Source organism: Garra rufa, chromosome 21, assembly GCF_049309525.1.
Source record: "Garra rufa chromosome 21, GarRuf1.0, whole genome shotgun sequence".
NCBI classification, from domain to species: Eukaryota; Metazoa; Chordata; class Actinopteri; order Cypriniformes; family Cyprinidae; genus Garra; species Garra rufa.
Window position 1 is genome coordinate 31,815,660 of NC_133381.1, and position 14,799 is coordinate 31,830,458.

Consider the following 14,799-nt stretch of genomic DNA (forward strand, 5'->3'; position numbering starts at 1 on the left):
AATATGTATTTCTAATTTTTAGCCCTACAGCACCCTCTGGAGGAAAATCACTTTTTTGTTTCCCAATGGAACCTCATTAACAATTAAGAGCAAGTTTTGGGGGGATATCTTCTTCATCTTCTTCAAATAAACGCCACAGAAATACTTTATGCCAAGTGTGAGGATCGTGTTTCAATCCGAATTCAATGTCAAATAAATAAATAGTGCCACTCGTAGCAGTATTTACAGTATGTTTATCCAACCCCTGTATTTAAAAATTAAAATAATGGCCACAAATGACGTCCTCCAAATGTGAAATTAATTTGCCAACGCTTTGCAAATGATAAAAGGTTACACTCGGAGTACGCGCAATATTATGTATCAAAGTCAGTGGCAGGCGAGGCAGCATCTCACACCGCGTGTATGAACACTTGCTAGTCATTATCACTTCCTTCACTTCAGGTATGCAGCTGAACGTTCAGTTTTAGTAAATTCGCTGGGATGAAAAAATACCGTTTGGGCTGATTTGACAAATAGGAACGGAGACTGATGACATGGGAATAAGAGGTAACTGTTTTATTCGTTTTATGATGTACAGCATTGGGGTAAAATCAAAACTTACCACTTAAAGGGAAACGACCGATACATCTACATGTTGAGTTGTAAAGACAAACCCTTACACGATTTTACTATAGTACTATACTACTAGCATCCATCGTTATTTGGTAGATTGATTACCCCTTGTAAAACCACAGTTTTACTACAAATGCCATGTTAAACTATGCTTAGTGTAGTAAAACAATGGTTAATTTTCGTAAGGGAAAACCGGTAGTAGCCTAATATTGTTTTGTAGGTTTGTCAGTATTACAATTATGAAAAATATGACATTGTCCTGATATGGTAACACTTTACAATAAGGTCTCATTAGGTAAAGTTAGTTAATGCATTAACATTAACTTGCAATGAGCTATACTTTTGTACAACGCTCTTAAAAAATATAAATATATAAAATATAATAATGCATTCGTAAATTTTAAAACTAACAAATTACCATTAAGATTAGTAAATGCTTTAGAAGTGTTTTTCACTTTCATGTTAACTAATGTTAACAAATGGAACCTTACTGTAAAGTGTTACAGTTATTATACACTAAAAACTTATTTTCAATTAAAACTGTTAATTTATCCAACATAGGAAGACAACACGATGATATGAAAATGCCCACATAGTAGAATCGACCCATATTGTGTTTTATAATATTTGACTTCGTTGTGGGAAGTACTCTGAGTAAAAATGAGAACAATATACTTCTATAAATGTATTTAAAGTAGCACTTGAGCATTCTTCCCCAGCATTACTGTCGCCATTAGCTTTTTTTTTTATTTTCATTTCAACCCCATGCTTTTTTTTTTCAAATGAAACACTAGATTAACTGAATTATGTTTGGATTCTAATCTCAGCTTTCCAGTGACAATGAACATAACCAGTACAACAATCAGACCCCTAAACCTCACAAACAGCTGTGAACCACCTTACGATGAAGAAAACCCACTTCCACTTGTGGTTCTCTACAGCACAGTCCTTACATTAGGTCTGCCTGCTAACCTGATCACAGTCGTCCTCACATTCCTCGAAGTATGTCAGAAGAACGTCCTAGGAATCTACCTCTTCGGCCTGTCAGTGTGTGATTTGATGTATTTAGGTACACTTCCACTCTGGGCCATTTACATCAACAGAGGCCATCGCTGGGAGTGGGGCTCTCTGACCTGTAAGGTCACCGGTTATGTGTTCTTCAACAACATGTACATCAGTATCTTCTTGATGTGCTGCGTTTCAGCAGACCGCTTTGTCGCGGTGGTCTACGCCATGGAGTCTCGAGGTCTGAGAAGGATGAGGCATGCCGTGATCATCACCATTGTGATTGTGGTGGTCGTTGCTTTAGGACACGTGCCGGTTTTCACCATGAATGAGGGCAACTCTGAGAAAATGAAGGAGAAGCGCTGCTTCGAGCCAAGCGAACCCTCCGTCGTAGTGACGGGACTCAACTATTCACGCTTCTTCATTGGCTTTTTCATCCCTCTGTGCATTTTAATAGTTACCAACTTGGCCATCATTACTAAAGTTCGAGCTAGCACGGGTTTGAAGCCACAGGCCAAAGTCAAAATTCGTAACCTGGCCTTAGCCGTCATCTTGTTCTTTCTGGTCTGCTTCACGCCGTACCATGTGATTCTTTTGATACGTGCCATCAATTTCCACTTTTCCGATGGGAAATGTGACTTTGAAAGAAGTGTCTACACACCCTATACGATCTCTCTGGGTCTGTCTACCATCAACAGTGCCATAAACCCGGTTTTCTATGTGCTCAGTAGCAACAGTGCTCATATGAAGATCCACAGAGGCCTGCAAGGGTTGCGTAGCAGCTCAAGATCTAATTCTTTTGCATGATTTCTCTGGGACTTCTGTAGAACATTTAAACATTTTGAATTTAAATATTAAATGTTTCTGCCATACATGTTCATTAAAAATGAATCTTCCAAACATTTGGAGAGCACTACAGGAACCCTATTTTCTAAATGCATGTCATTAACCTTATTGTGGACAATTCATCTGTGCATGTGTCATAATCTTCCGGTGACATAAGGGGGATTTCTCTAATAATTCCATCTGCATAAATCCCTCCTCTTTCGTACAGTTGAGTCAAAGCTCACATTCAGATCTACCGTCATTCAATCAACAATCGGATCTATTAATTAATTCAAGAATGCATTTAAAAATGCACTTCTATCCAATTTATTGTTCAACGTGGAAGTAGGCCTATGGCTGAGACTTCTGGTTCATTATCCGCTAAGGTAATAACGAGAAGAATAACAACGTGCAGCAAATGGTAAAGCTGCTACAAACCAGTGTGTTCATATTTACGATAATACATTAAAATAATATGACAGGACACAACAATTTGCAATATCAAACATACAGTGAATTAAAATGATTAGTTCACTTACAGAACTAAAAATTACAGATCATTTACTCACCCTCTTATCATCCAAGATGTTCATGTCTTTCTTTCTTCAGTTGTAAAGATACTATGTTTTTTGAGGAAAACATTTAACGAATTTTCTCCATATAGTGGACATCAATGGTGCCTGCGAGTTTGAACTTCCGAAATGCAGCTCTGACCGATCCCAGCCTCCCAGCCAAGGAATAAGGGTCTTATCTAGCGAAACCATCTGCATTTTCTTAAATAAATTAATATTTTTTACACTTTTTAACCACAAATGATCATCTTGTTCTAGCTATGTGATGCACATGCATACTCTATGTGCTCCGGTTCAAGACGGTGTATGTTGAAAGACTATCATCTCATTTTCTCCTCCAACTTTAAAATCATCCTACATCGCTGCAAAAGTACTGACCAAGTGTTTACAAAGTTAATGTGCAAAGAAGATCAAATGCCCTTTACTAAACAAGGTAAAACAGCAATGTAGGATGATTTTGAAGTTGGAGAACATGAGATGGGAGTTTTTCAACATACTCTAACCCAGATAGCACACGTACATCTGCAAGATGTCTGTTAAAGATCTCTTGATCTGGAAAGCATCTGCTGTGTTCAAACGTCTGGCAGATGTCTGTAAGATGTCAGTTTTACCTACATTCTGATTCAAGAACATCTTAAAGCTATCTAATAGACGTCTATTTGACATCTGATAGGAAACGTCCAATAGATGTATTGCAGATGAGCAAACTACGTCTTTCAGATGTCTTGCAGATGTCTTGCAGATGTAAATGCAGACGTCAAATAGACGTCTCCAAGATGTACGTGTGCTATCAGGGAACTGTCTTGAACTGGAGCGCACAAAGTATGTATGGTCATCACTAGACAAGACAAGAAGAGCTAGACAAGACGAGCATTTGTGGTTAAAATGTGTATAAATATTAATTTATCTAAGAAAACGACTGATTATTTAGCTAGATAAGACCATTATTTCTTGGCTGGGATCATTTAGAACCCTTTGAAGTTGCATTTAAACTGCATTTCGGAAGTTCAAACTCACAGGCACCGTTGAAGTCCACTCTATGGAGAAAATTCCTGAAATGTTTTCCTCAAAAAACATAATTTCTTTATGATTTGTAACAGTAGATTGCAACCAGGCAGCTCTTAAAGTGACAGCAGTCTAGTAGTTCTGCTGTCTGTCATTCAAACAACAAAAGAGAGAAAATCTCTCACTGCTCTTAACTAAACCATGTTTGCTTTTTTAAAGCAAAAATAATTATATTGTTATGTGTATTGTTACCTTGAAATAAAATTACTTGTATCATGATAAAAGATTTTGGTCATATTACCCAGGCCTACAAAATAATGTCCATTTTCTGTTGTCAGTAGTAGTAGTGTGGATGTACTGTATGAAGCTCAGTGCAAACCAGGTCACCCTCAAACCACACAGCTTTCTGTTGGTTGTTCTGTGTGAAATCTGCATTTAGAAATTTTTCACCCTCATGCAAAACTCTAGATTGCATGGATTCCTTCTGAAATGACTAAATGAATTTGCATGCAAAAATACATAGAACAGTAAATGCCTGAACCTCTACCTACAGTAAAATTAACTAAGTAGTTATTATTTGAGATTTTCTTTTCTGCCAAGGTCAAGTGGTGTGGTTAACATAAAGCAGGAAATTATATAACAGAAAAAAAAAACCCTCATGATGTGTTAATATCTCTTGAAATGTAAGGTAGTTTGACCTTTTTATTGAAGTGTAAACTGTCATGTGGTGCAACGTAAACATAATATTTATGACTTAAAGGCACAATATGTAAGTTTTCGCCGCTAGAGGGCACATATTCAAAACAAATAAAGAAACAAAGGCTTAGTTTGATGATGCCGAGATTGAGTGTGGAATCATGGGAGTTCTTCATCCCCATAGCCGATGCAATCTGACGGGACTCAGCAAGGATTCATCGTGTTCATGGATGAGCTAATATAGTGAAGTTTTATTAACGCCACTGTAGTACAGTATAAAGCAGGGTGGGGCTGAAAGTCCCAGAAACGAGAAACGCTGGAGCAATTGCTAATGAAGGGCGAGCACGATACACAAATCGAAATCAGAGCTTCTATTTTTTCCGGTCATGCTTATGTAGGAAAAAGCTGCGCTGCTCTATCATACTAGATACACTTAAGTGTGTTAAAAATTTAATTTTTTTAATAACATATTTAAGTGTCTTTGAGGTTTCCATGTTTTCTACAAAATAAAACTGTAAACTCGAGGATGCATGACATCATTGGCATGGCGACGCAATGGCAAGGTCCGTTACACTAGTTAAAATTGCCTATATTTCTCTGGATTTAAACATTCTTCGAAACGTTTGGGATAATGAAAGTACACAAGTCAGCAAAAGGAAAATAAGTTATTGGTTTTTACTGGTTACACCATAACATTTTTAGAGACATTCATTTGACAGGAAATTTAAATCATATGAAACTGTCATAACAAAAAGAGAACTTCATGAAAACATGAAACATCTACCTAATTTTTAAAAGAACAGTACTATTTACCATTTTCTATTCTATCTTTGCAAAGCCAAATTGTGAAATCAGAAGATGTTTTTGAGTTTCGTGGGAAATTAATGCATGAAGCCACAGACATGTAACAAGGAAATGGTTAGAGGTTAGAGAGAAAGGTGCTGATGTGCAAAAAAAGAGAATGTCTTTCTTCTTGCAGGTGACAGTCTAGACATGTACAACTGTGTGCCTGCATTAAGACACGTACTTTCTTAAAAAAAAAAAATGCTTCACGATGCCATAGAAGAACCTTTTTGTCTAAATGGTTCCATAAAGAGCTTTTAACATCTGAAGAACCTTTCTGTTTTACAAAAGGTTCTTTGTGGCAGATACGGTTCTTCAGATTATAAAAAGATAAGCAAGAAATGGTTCTTTAAAGAACCTTTGACTGAATGGCTCTTTGTGGAACCAAAAATGGTTCTTCTATGGCACTGCTTGAAGAACCTTTTAAAGCAGCTTTATTTTTAAGAGTGTAGTTACACAATCAAGCACGTGTGCTTAATAAAACCTTTTTTGGAGAGTTTAAAGGGGAAGTTCACAGATTTTCAACCAGGTTTGTATTGTTACAATGTCTAACCTGCAAGATATCCCTGTTTATTTGTCAGAAAAAAGTCTACTGGACTTTTTGTATCAGCACTTGTGGACAGTCTGATCAAGCCCAGTGCATTATTAATGCTGAAGATTTCTTTTTTGGAAATGACAAGATGGTAAGTGTGAATAATCAGGTCTTGATGCTTGAAATGTTTTGTTGTTGTGGTAAAGACTTTGAGCATGAGAACGGATGGTCAATGTGTGTTTGTAGCTTGTACTTTCCTTGACCTTTAACTGTGTGAACTTCCCATCTGTTAGGTGGTAATAAAAGAAGAGCAGTTCTGTTTTTAGTGTGAACATGAGCACACCGGATGACAGGAAGTTTGTCAAAACCACCTTAAATTTTGCAAACATACTGCAAACTAAATCAGGCAAATGGCTTAAATGGATAAAAATTATACTTGACTAATTTGGTGACAAATTGTTTATGGATTTATATGGTCTTGATATAAAAATACACTTAAATATAAAGGTGCTTCACTATGCCATAGAAGAACCTTTTTTGTCTAAATGGTTCCATAAAGAACCTTTTAACATCTGAAGAACCTTTCTGTTTCACAAAAGGTTCTTTGTGGTGGAAGGTTCTTTCGATTATGAAAAGGTAAGAAAGAGATGGTTCTTGAAAAAAACCTTTGACTGAATGATTACTTGTGGAACCAAAAATGGTTCTTCGCTGTGAAGAACCTTTTAAAGCAAATTTATTTTTAAGAGTGTAGACCTGAAGTTAGCTTGAAGTTATACAATCATTTTATACTTTTGTAAAAAATAATTTCTGATCTTCCAGTAATTTGTATATATATATATTTTTTTTAATTTAAATGCATTTACCCCTAGACGCCATAAGGGATAAACAAACAAACAAATACATAAATGCTGTCGAAGAGCTTCTCTTTTTATTATTAATTTTTTTGTCCCCAAGATAAACTGCTTTAATGTGCAGGACACAAACTAGAACTGTATATTTATATTTTCTTGTTTAAAATATTAAATATTTCCAACATAAATATACCAAATACATAAACATTTCAGAGGTCAGTTCACAATAGAAATAATGGAGCTTTAAGAACTGTAAGCCATAAGCATAGGCAGCAGCAGCAAACAGTAGAATATATAAATAAGTATATGGCTGTAATTGAGGTTTACAGTGATTTTGTTCTTTTTAGGCACTTATTAGTTCTCTTCTATTGCTTATGTTAAAGCCTTCATTTTATGTTAGATCTGTGGCAACGAGTGTACATCAAGTAAGTTAGGAATTCCTTCCTGAGCTAGTGTGCATACGAGTACTTTGTCAAGCACACTTTGTAACAGGCTTGGATTTATGTGAAAGTGCTTGGAAAACCTTACCTGTGCTTATTAAATTAATGCAGGCAGTAGTGTGTTTAAACTGAGGCAAAATGAAAATTTGATCATAATTTCCAAACCTGTATGATTTTCTGAGATATTTTGAAGAATGCAGTAGTAGCTTGTTTCAATGCATTTACATTGGGTTTGGAACAACCAGTTGAGTAAATGAAGAGAAAATATTCAGTTTTGTTAAAGAGTGTGTGCGTGTACATGTGATGTTGATTATTTCAGAGGATCTTTCTTGTTCTGGTAGGGCAGCAGGTTCATGTTGTACTGGCTGAGCCACTGGCGGGAGATCTGATAAAAGAATCCTGGTGCATTCCGACATTGCGATGAAGGCATCAGCTATGAGAAAAAAAGGTTTAAAGGTCAGTGTCGATTACATGAATAAATAAAGAAGTAGTAATAAGTAAACAAAAATGGATATATACAGTGGGGGCCAAATTTTTTAGAACACTTTTCCCCAGCAAAAAAACAAATGGTTTTAAGGGTATGTTCACACTTGTCATGTTTGGTTTGATTAAAATAAACTCTGGTGCAATTGCTCTGTTAGTGCGGTTTATTTGAGTAAGTGTGAACGCTGCCATCCAAACCCTGGTGCGCACCAAACAAGCGTCGCGTCTTGTCATTACTTACTGTTTTTGGTTCGTTTACAAGTATTTGGTCCGTGTCGCATTCATATTTCAATCGAACCGCACCAGAGTTCATTTAGAAGAGGATCGAGACCCATCTTTTTAGTGGTGCGGTTCGATTGAAATATGAACGCGACATGGACCAATTACTTCTAAATGAACCAAAAACAGTAAGTAATGACAAGATGCGACGCTATGCGACATGATTTCATGAAGGCAAACGTGGAGCAACGAGGAGGTAAAGTGCCTTTTATGAGCTCTTTATGAGTTTGCAGGTGGTAAAAATAAAATCATATACACACAATGAGCGTGCTTAATCCAGCAGACAGCATTAGGCATATTCAACATAAAGCATGAATGGTGAATGGGTACTTTGATGCAATACACCCGCAGCACCGTTTTAAGTCGAATACACGTTTTCCTTTTGTTTGGAGTGTTTGGTAAGCTCCGTCATGAAATATACGTCATTCAACCCGACCAATCAGGTTGTGAACGTATCACTACGCCTTTAGGTTCGGTATCTTTAGGTTTGCTGTCAAAAATGCCAGTGTGAACACTAAGCGGACCAGGACCAAATGTATCATTTTCCTTTTTGGTCTGGACCAAATTAACCAAACAAACCAAACTACAAGTGTGAACACACTCAAAGTCAGTTATTTCTATGAGTGCTTTCACACCCAGATCGATTTCTGTGTTCCGAAACAGGGATTAAAATTATTACAATGTTGCATTTTATTCTGGGTGTGACTCGCTTTCACATGGCAAAGTTTCTAAAAAGTGGCTTTATTGTTGCATTTTTTTGTAGCTGGCGTTATATTAATTAATTATTTTGAGCAGGTGTCCAGGATTCATAGGGAAAACATTTTAGAAAATGCACCTACTACAAAGAGAGCAATAAAACGGCATTTTAAAATGAAAAGGCACGCTTAGATTTTGAATAGTAAAGACGTGCCCCACACAGATATTCACAGGTTCATTTTAATAGATATCAGCTAAACAACAAAGCTACTTCTTTTCCCAGAACTGTAATTACCCAATATACATTGTAATATAGCCTGGTTCGTTGGTCCGTTGGATCGGATTGCTTTCTCACTACAACTGAACCGCTCCAGAGATCGTTTTCAATTGGCGAGACCACCTCGTTCAGGCGGTCTTGGACCGAGCGTGATTACCATGTTACCACATATGCCCAAACTAACCGAGCTAAGGGGGGAAACGCGTCAGGTTCCGAAACAAAGTGCCAGAAGGAAATATCAGTTTACATTACAATCCAGTAAGATTTTTGTTTGCACAAGGAGTCTGACAACAGCCAGTGCTCCACACAGAGATCTGATCTCATCATCATCCAGTCTGTCTGGAATGACATGAAGAAACTGAGACCGACTAAATCCAGAAGAACTGTGGCAACGTCTCCAAGAAACCTACCTGCAAAGCTACAGTACAGTACAGTTTTAGGTACTTGTGTAAAAATGCTGTAAAATGAGGATGCTGTCAAAAATAAAGTCATAAATAGATTTTCCTTCTTAGTTAACCAACATTTGGTGTGAACATCCTTTCTGTTTAAAGAAGCTTTTGCCCTAGGTGCACTTGCGCATAGTTTTCAGGTAGCTTTCCCGGTAGATTTCGTGAAGCATCTTGGAGACGTTGCCACAGTTCTTCTAGATTTAGTTTTTCTCAGTTTGTTCTGTTTCTATATGTCATTCAACACAGACTGGATTATGATGAGATCAGATCTCTGTGTGGAGGACTGGCTGTTCTCACTGGACTACAATTAATGGCAAAACAAATATTTGGAAAACTGATAGACACACTACAGCAAAACATAGAAGTAACTGACTTAAACCCATTTTTTAGCTGGTGAAATTGCTAGTGTTCTAATAATTTTGGCCACAACTGTATATATAATGTTTTGTTTATGCCAGACTTGGAATCCTACATGGACCACAGTTTGAAAACACACACAAACATAATAACACTCACCTTGGTTTGAATAAGTGTTCCAGGTGGGTCTTCCAGATCTTCTAGCTCAAGATCAAAAAGACTAGTGGTCTAAAAAAAAAGAAAGAAAAAAAAAAGTTTTTTTTTTAATAGCACCACAAGTCTGAATGTGTATCAGCACACATTTCTCCTCAACAAGCCACATGAGGTAATGCCGCGTTCCAGACAACCCGTAACTCGTGTTTTTCCGACCTTCTACCAGTGAAAGTGCACTGAAACGGCAGTCAAACCCGTGACTTCCCACTCGTGAACTCGTACTAGATCGATGGACTCCCAGTTACGAGTTCTGACGTAACATAGCCCGCGAAACAACAAAGTCAGCCCTAATGCGTGTGGTGTTTATGCAAGTGGCACACGGTGGAAAAATAGAGCTTAGGACAATATAATGTTGCAATCAAATTAATAATAATATAAAAATAATAGTAATTCATAAATGTGCCCAGGCAATTTGGCGTGACTTGCCTGGAACGCTACAAAGTCGTAAGTCGTGGTTTGACGTGGTGATTTACCAGTTAAAAAACCTGCCTGGAACGCAGCATAAGCTCAGGGGTGGCCAGACTCGGTCCAGGAGGGCTGGTGTCCTGCAGAGTTTAGCTACAATCCCAATTACACACACCTGAACCAGCTAATCAAGCTCTTACTAGGCATGTTAGAAACCTCCAGGCAGGTGAGTTGAGGCAAGTTGGAGCTAAACTCTGCAGGACACTGACCCTCCAGGACCAAGTTTGAGCACCCCTGCTGTAGTTCAAATGGTGTTCCAATGTGCCAAATTTTAACACTCGGTGTGTACTCACTTGTGAGTCAGCACTTGGGTCAGGTGGTCTGAGCTGGAGGGTTTTGTGCAGTCCTTCATGTGAGTGTAGTTTGGGTTTGGGACCTGACAGCCTGAGAATTTTGGAGCCAGACTGTAGATGACACCAGAAATTTGCAGCCTCCCTGATGGAAAAAAAGAAAAGAGGAAAAGACTTTTGACAATGGTGGACACTCTATTGACACGCCAACAATTAAAACAGGTTTGTGCACAGAGATTGAATGATAAACCACAACATTTTACTGTGCAAAGTTGTTTGAGCACATCGCAGTCAGGAAAAATATTGACAATGTACACATTCTGGAGATTCTTACCCTGTTCAGTTAGAAGTTCAAGGACAAATAAGAGTGACTAAGAAAAAGAAATGGGTAAATCTAGTCATCTAATCTAGTGTTCTTAGAATTGTTTGTTTAATTTCATAGCTTAATGTAATAAAATTAGATTTTAGCTGGATAATAATCCTGCTATCTATTAAAAACAAATATTTTTCCTACACCTTAAAAGGATAGTTCACCCAAAAATGACCATTCTGTCATTAATTACTCACCCTCATGTCGTCCCAAACCCCTACGACCTTTATTCATCTTCAGAACACCATGTTCAAGGCCCAGAAAAGTAGTAGGACATATTTAAATAGTTTATGTGATATCAGTGGTTCAACTGTAATTTTTCAAAGCTACAAGAATACTTTTTGTGCACAAAGAAAACAAAATCAACTTCTTTATTCAACAATTTCTTCTCTTTTGTGTCAGTCTTCAATGCGTGTTCACAAGAATACCAAGCCATTCACCAGACGCAGGAGCTGGCATTCTGACATAGAAAAAATATTCTCGTAGCTTCATAACATTTTAGTTGAACCACTGATGTCAAATGGACCATTTTATTAAAGTTCTTACTACCTTTCTAGGCCTTGATCGTGTAAAATGCGTTGCTGTCTATGCAGGGTCTGAAAGCTCTCGGATTTCATCAAAAATATCTTAATTTGTATGCCAAAGATGAACAAAGGTCTTCTGGGTTTGGAACAACACAGGGTGAGTAATTAATGGCAGAATTTTGATTTTTGGGTGAACTATCCCTTTAAAATCACCTTGAATGTACACATCTGTATGAATCCTACTATTGCTATTGCTAGAAGTAAATAATAAATAATTATTTCATAATGAACAGTAGTAAAAACCATACTACCTTGATATTGCTGCAGACTGAGAGGGCTTGTCTAATGTGCTCTGCTGCAGCAGAGACAATGTAGGGATTTCCATCACAACAGGATCTTTCTCTGCCCCCTCAACTTGAAAGCAGTCACTAAAAACGAACCAGGGATTTCCCTCATCGCCATTTTCAGCCTGTGAAACAGCATTAAATACCACAATAACACTTTAGCACAGACATAACCATTTGAAAGTAGGTCACTTTTAGAAAAGTAAATGAATTCAGTAATGCAGCCACAGAAAAAAAAAAAATATGCTTCATGTCATACGTTTTCAGGAAACTCAAAAGTTCCTGTTTCTGCCACAGGTACGCTTGATAATTCCTCTTTCCTGGTATTGTCCTGGAATGCACCCCAGTCTGAAAACCCACCGCCATCTTGCTTGGGTTCTGTCCAGTCCACAGAGCTGAATGTAGACCAGTCGTCAAAGCCTTCACAAATCTGAAAACCATCTTCACCATAATGGTCCAACATACACTCCCCCATTACGCACAGCAACGTAATCCAGTTATACCTGAGAGTCTACTGTTGTTCTGTCTACTGTACATCTATTTGTTCTATCAAGCTATAGCGGGATCAGCAGGGTTACCATGCCTTTATCCCTATTGACCTAAATTCTGTTGTTGTCGTCGTTGTCTTTGCAGCTACACTTTTGGCAGTGAGCAGTTTGTTCTCTAGTGTCCCACAGGAGGCAGGGAGTTCCCATTGTGTTTCAGAGGTAGGTTACATGACACATGCTTCCTTCCAAAGACATTTCCTCAACTGCTTTACTTGGATTACCTCGAGAACACAGGGATCTGAAGAGAGGAAGAAACAAAAGTCTCTGGTGTAAAATATTTACATAAACAATATATTTAATTTAGACTTTATTAAGCCCTATTAAGAAAATGGCACGAGGTATTTGTACCTTGCAGTTACAGAGGAGGGATAGATAGATAGATAGATAGATAGATAGATAGATAGATAGATAGATAGATAGATAGATAGATAGATAGATAGATAGATGAATGAAATGCAACATGAAGTACAGCAAATCTGACGATGAGAACCACTAAAAATCATACATTATAAAACGTCGTCTCTAGACACAAATAAATTTACATATTATATCACACATATTTTCAGGTATCGTTAATCTGATAAAATGTACGTTGCTTTGGCTTTTCAACGATGTAGAGGTCATATTAACACAAATCTGGATGTAAACAAACCTTTTTTTTACTTCATACTCTGAACCACAAAAAAACGTCGTGTTTAAACAGGCTTGTAAGTCAATAATATTGTAAGGACAATATCCCACTTACCGTCATTAACAAACCACAACAGGTGTATTGAACCCTGATAGCCTAAAATAGTTTTTCCACGTATAGCTTCCGCAGTTTTCTGTAGAAAATCTGACGTCCCAAGAACAGGCGACGCACCTGTGCGTTTGACAACACGCCCAGCACAGCAAAACTCTCGCGAGATTCTTAGAGACTTGACTCGCACAGTAACAAAAACGATTAAGAACAAATTTCACATTCATAAATGTTCACATTCATCAAACGTTATTACCTACTTTTTATTGTTACCTTTTGTAACAATAGCTTAAGGGTAATAAATTAGCTGTTTGACCAAAAACATTGATATTACAAAAAACAAATGCTCACTAATGCTTCAGAAGGAAACAGGATGGATTAAGAGCTGGGGGTGAAAAATCAGGGTAAATGTAATGTCATTATGTCTGCTCGGAAACATGTAGCTTCTGATAAGCAGTACTAAATGAAAAAAAAAATTATATATATATATATATATATATATATATATATATATATATATATATATATACAGTACACGGGAGAGAATGAGAAGGTGTGTCCAAACTTTTGGTCTGTACAGTATATTTTTCTGTTTATTAAAGTTTTTACTCTACATTCGTGCAGTTTTCAGTGGGTTAGTTTTTTAAATATATATAAATTAATAAATATTTTTTAAATGGGTTTTTATACAAAAACTGCTTTTTTATGTAAAATTCACTTTATAAAAGACCCACATTTCTAACTTTAATTCATGGGGATAACATGGATAATTTCACATGGTTTAGTGTAAGATTTTTGCCCATCTTTTTGGAAAATCCAGTTTTAAAAGTAAAAAAAAAAAAAAAAAACTACAAATAACTTTTACCAGTAGGTGGCTGCAGAGCTCCACTATTTGCTATTTGACCACCTGAAAGATGTTTTTCACAAGTTTTTTCAGTTGAATTCATATGAACGAGAAGGTGTGTCCAAACTTTTGGTCTGTACTGTGTATATATGTGACCCTGGACCACAAAACCAGTCATAAGGTTAAATTTTACAAAACTGAGATGTATACTCATATCATATGAAAGTTTATTTTTAGGCAAAATAAGTATACATCATCATTCTCTTTAGAAGTTTACACCCCTAGTTCTTAATGCATTGCGTTTCCTTCTGAAACATCATTATTTTTGGAAAGAATTTAACCCTTGTGCATTGTTCACATTAACTACCCTCTCGTTATGTTCGTGGATGAAAACATCCACTAAATTAAACTGCTTTAAAAATTTATCAGATAAATATTTTTTTGAAATTTGTTTTGAAAAAATGAAAATCTGATGCTGCGCCAAAACTAACAATGCATGAAAACCAATCTTCTTACTAATCTTTCACATGTCCAAGACTG

General features: G+C 36.9%; 2 protein-coding genes across 2 annotated transcripts; one reads left to right on the forward strand and one right to left on the reverse strand.

The window, feature by feature from the left end:
• The first annotated feature begins 409 nt into the window (after positions 1–409).
• gpr132a (G protein-coupled receptor 132a) lies at positions 410–3,622 on the forward strand. Its single transcript, XM_073827590.1, has 2 exons — positions 410–546; positions 1,440–3,622. The coding sequence occupies exon 2, from the start codon at positions 1,453–1,455 to the stop codon at positions 2,422–2,424; it is 972 nt and encodes a 323-aa protein (XP_073683691.1). The 5' UTR covers positions 410–546; positions 1,440–1,452; the 3' UTR covers positions 2,425–3,622.
• Positions 3,623–6,090: 2,468 nt separating this feature from the next.
• Positions 6,091–13,492, reverse strand: LOC141296172 (uncharacterized). Its single transcript, XM_073827451.1, has 6 exons — positions 13,422–13,492; positions 12,388–12,914; positions 12,096–12,253; positions 10,894–11,035; positions 10,082–10,150; positions 6,091–7,814 (listed from the first exon to the last, which is right to left on the reverse strand). The coding sequence occupies exons 2-6, from the start codon at positions 12,601–12,603 to the stop codon at positions 7,692–7,694; spliced, it is 708 nt and encodes a 235-aa protein (XP_073683552.1). The 5' UTR covers positions 12,604–12,914; positions 13,422–13,492; the 3' UTR covers positions 6,091–7,691.
• Positions 13,493–14,799: the final 1,307 nt, after the last annotated feature.

Coding starts and splice junctions, on each gene's coding strand:
- gpr132a (XM_073827590.1), top strand. CDS start 1,453: ATGAACATAACCAGTACAACAATCAGACCCCTAAACCTCACAAACAGC.
- LOC141296172 (XM_073827451.1), bottom strand. CDS start 12,603: ATGGGGGAGTGTATGTTGGACCATTATGGTGAAGATGGTTTTCAGATT. Junction 11,036..12,095: donor CAGTCTGCAGCAATATCAAG/GTAGTATGGTTT, acceptor TTTTTCCATCAG/GGAGGCTGCAAATTTCTGGT. Junction 7,815..10,081: donor GAACACTTATTCAAACCAAG/GTGAGTGTTATT, acceptor TTTTTCTCATAG/CTGATGCCTTCATCGCAATG.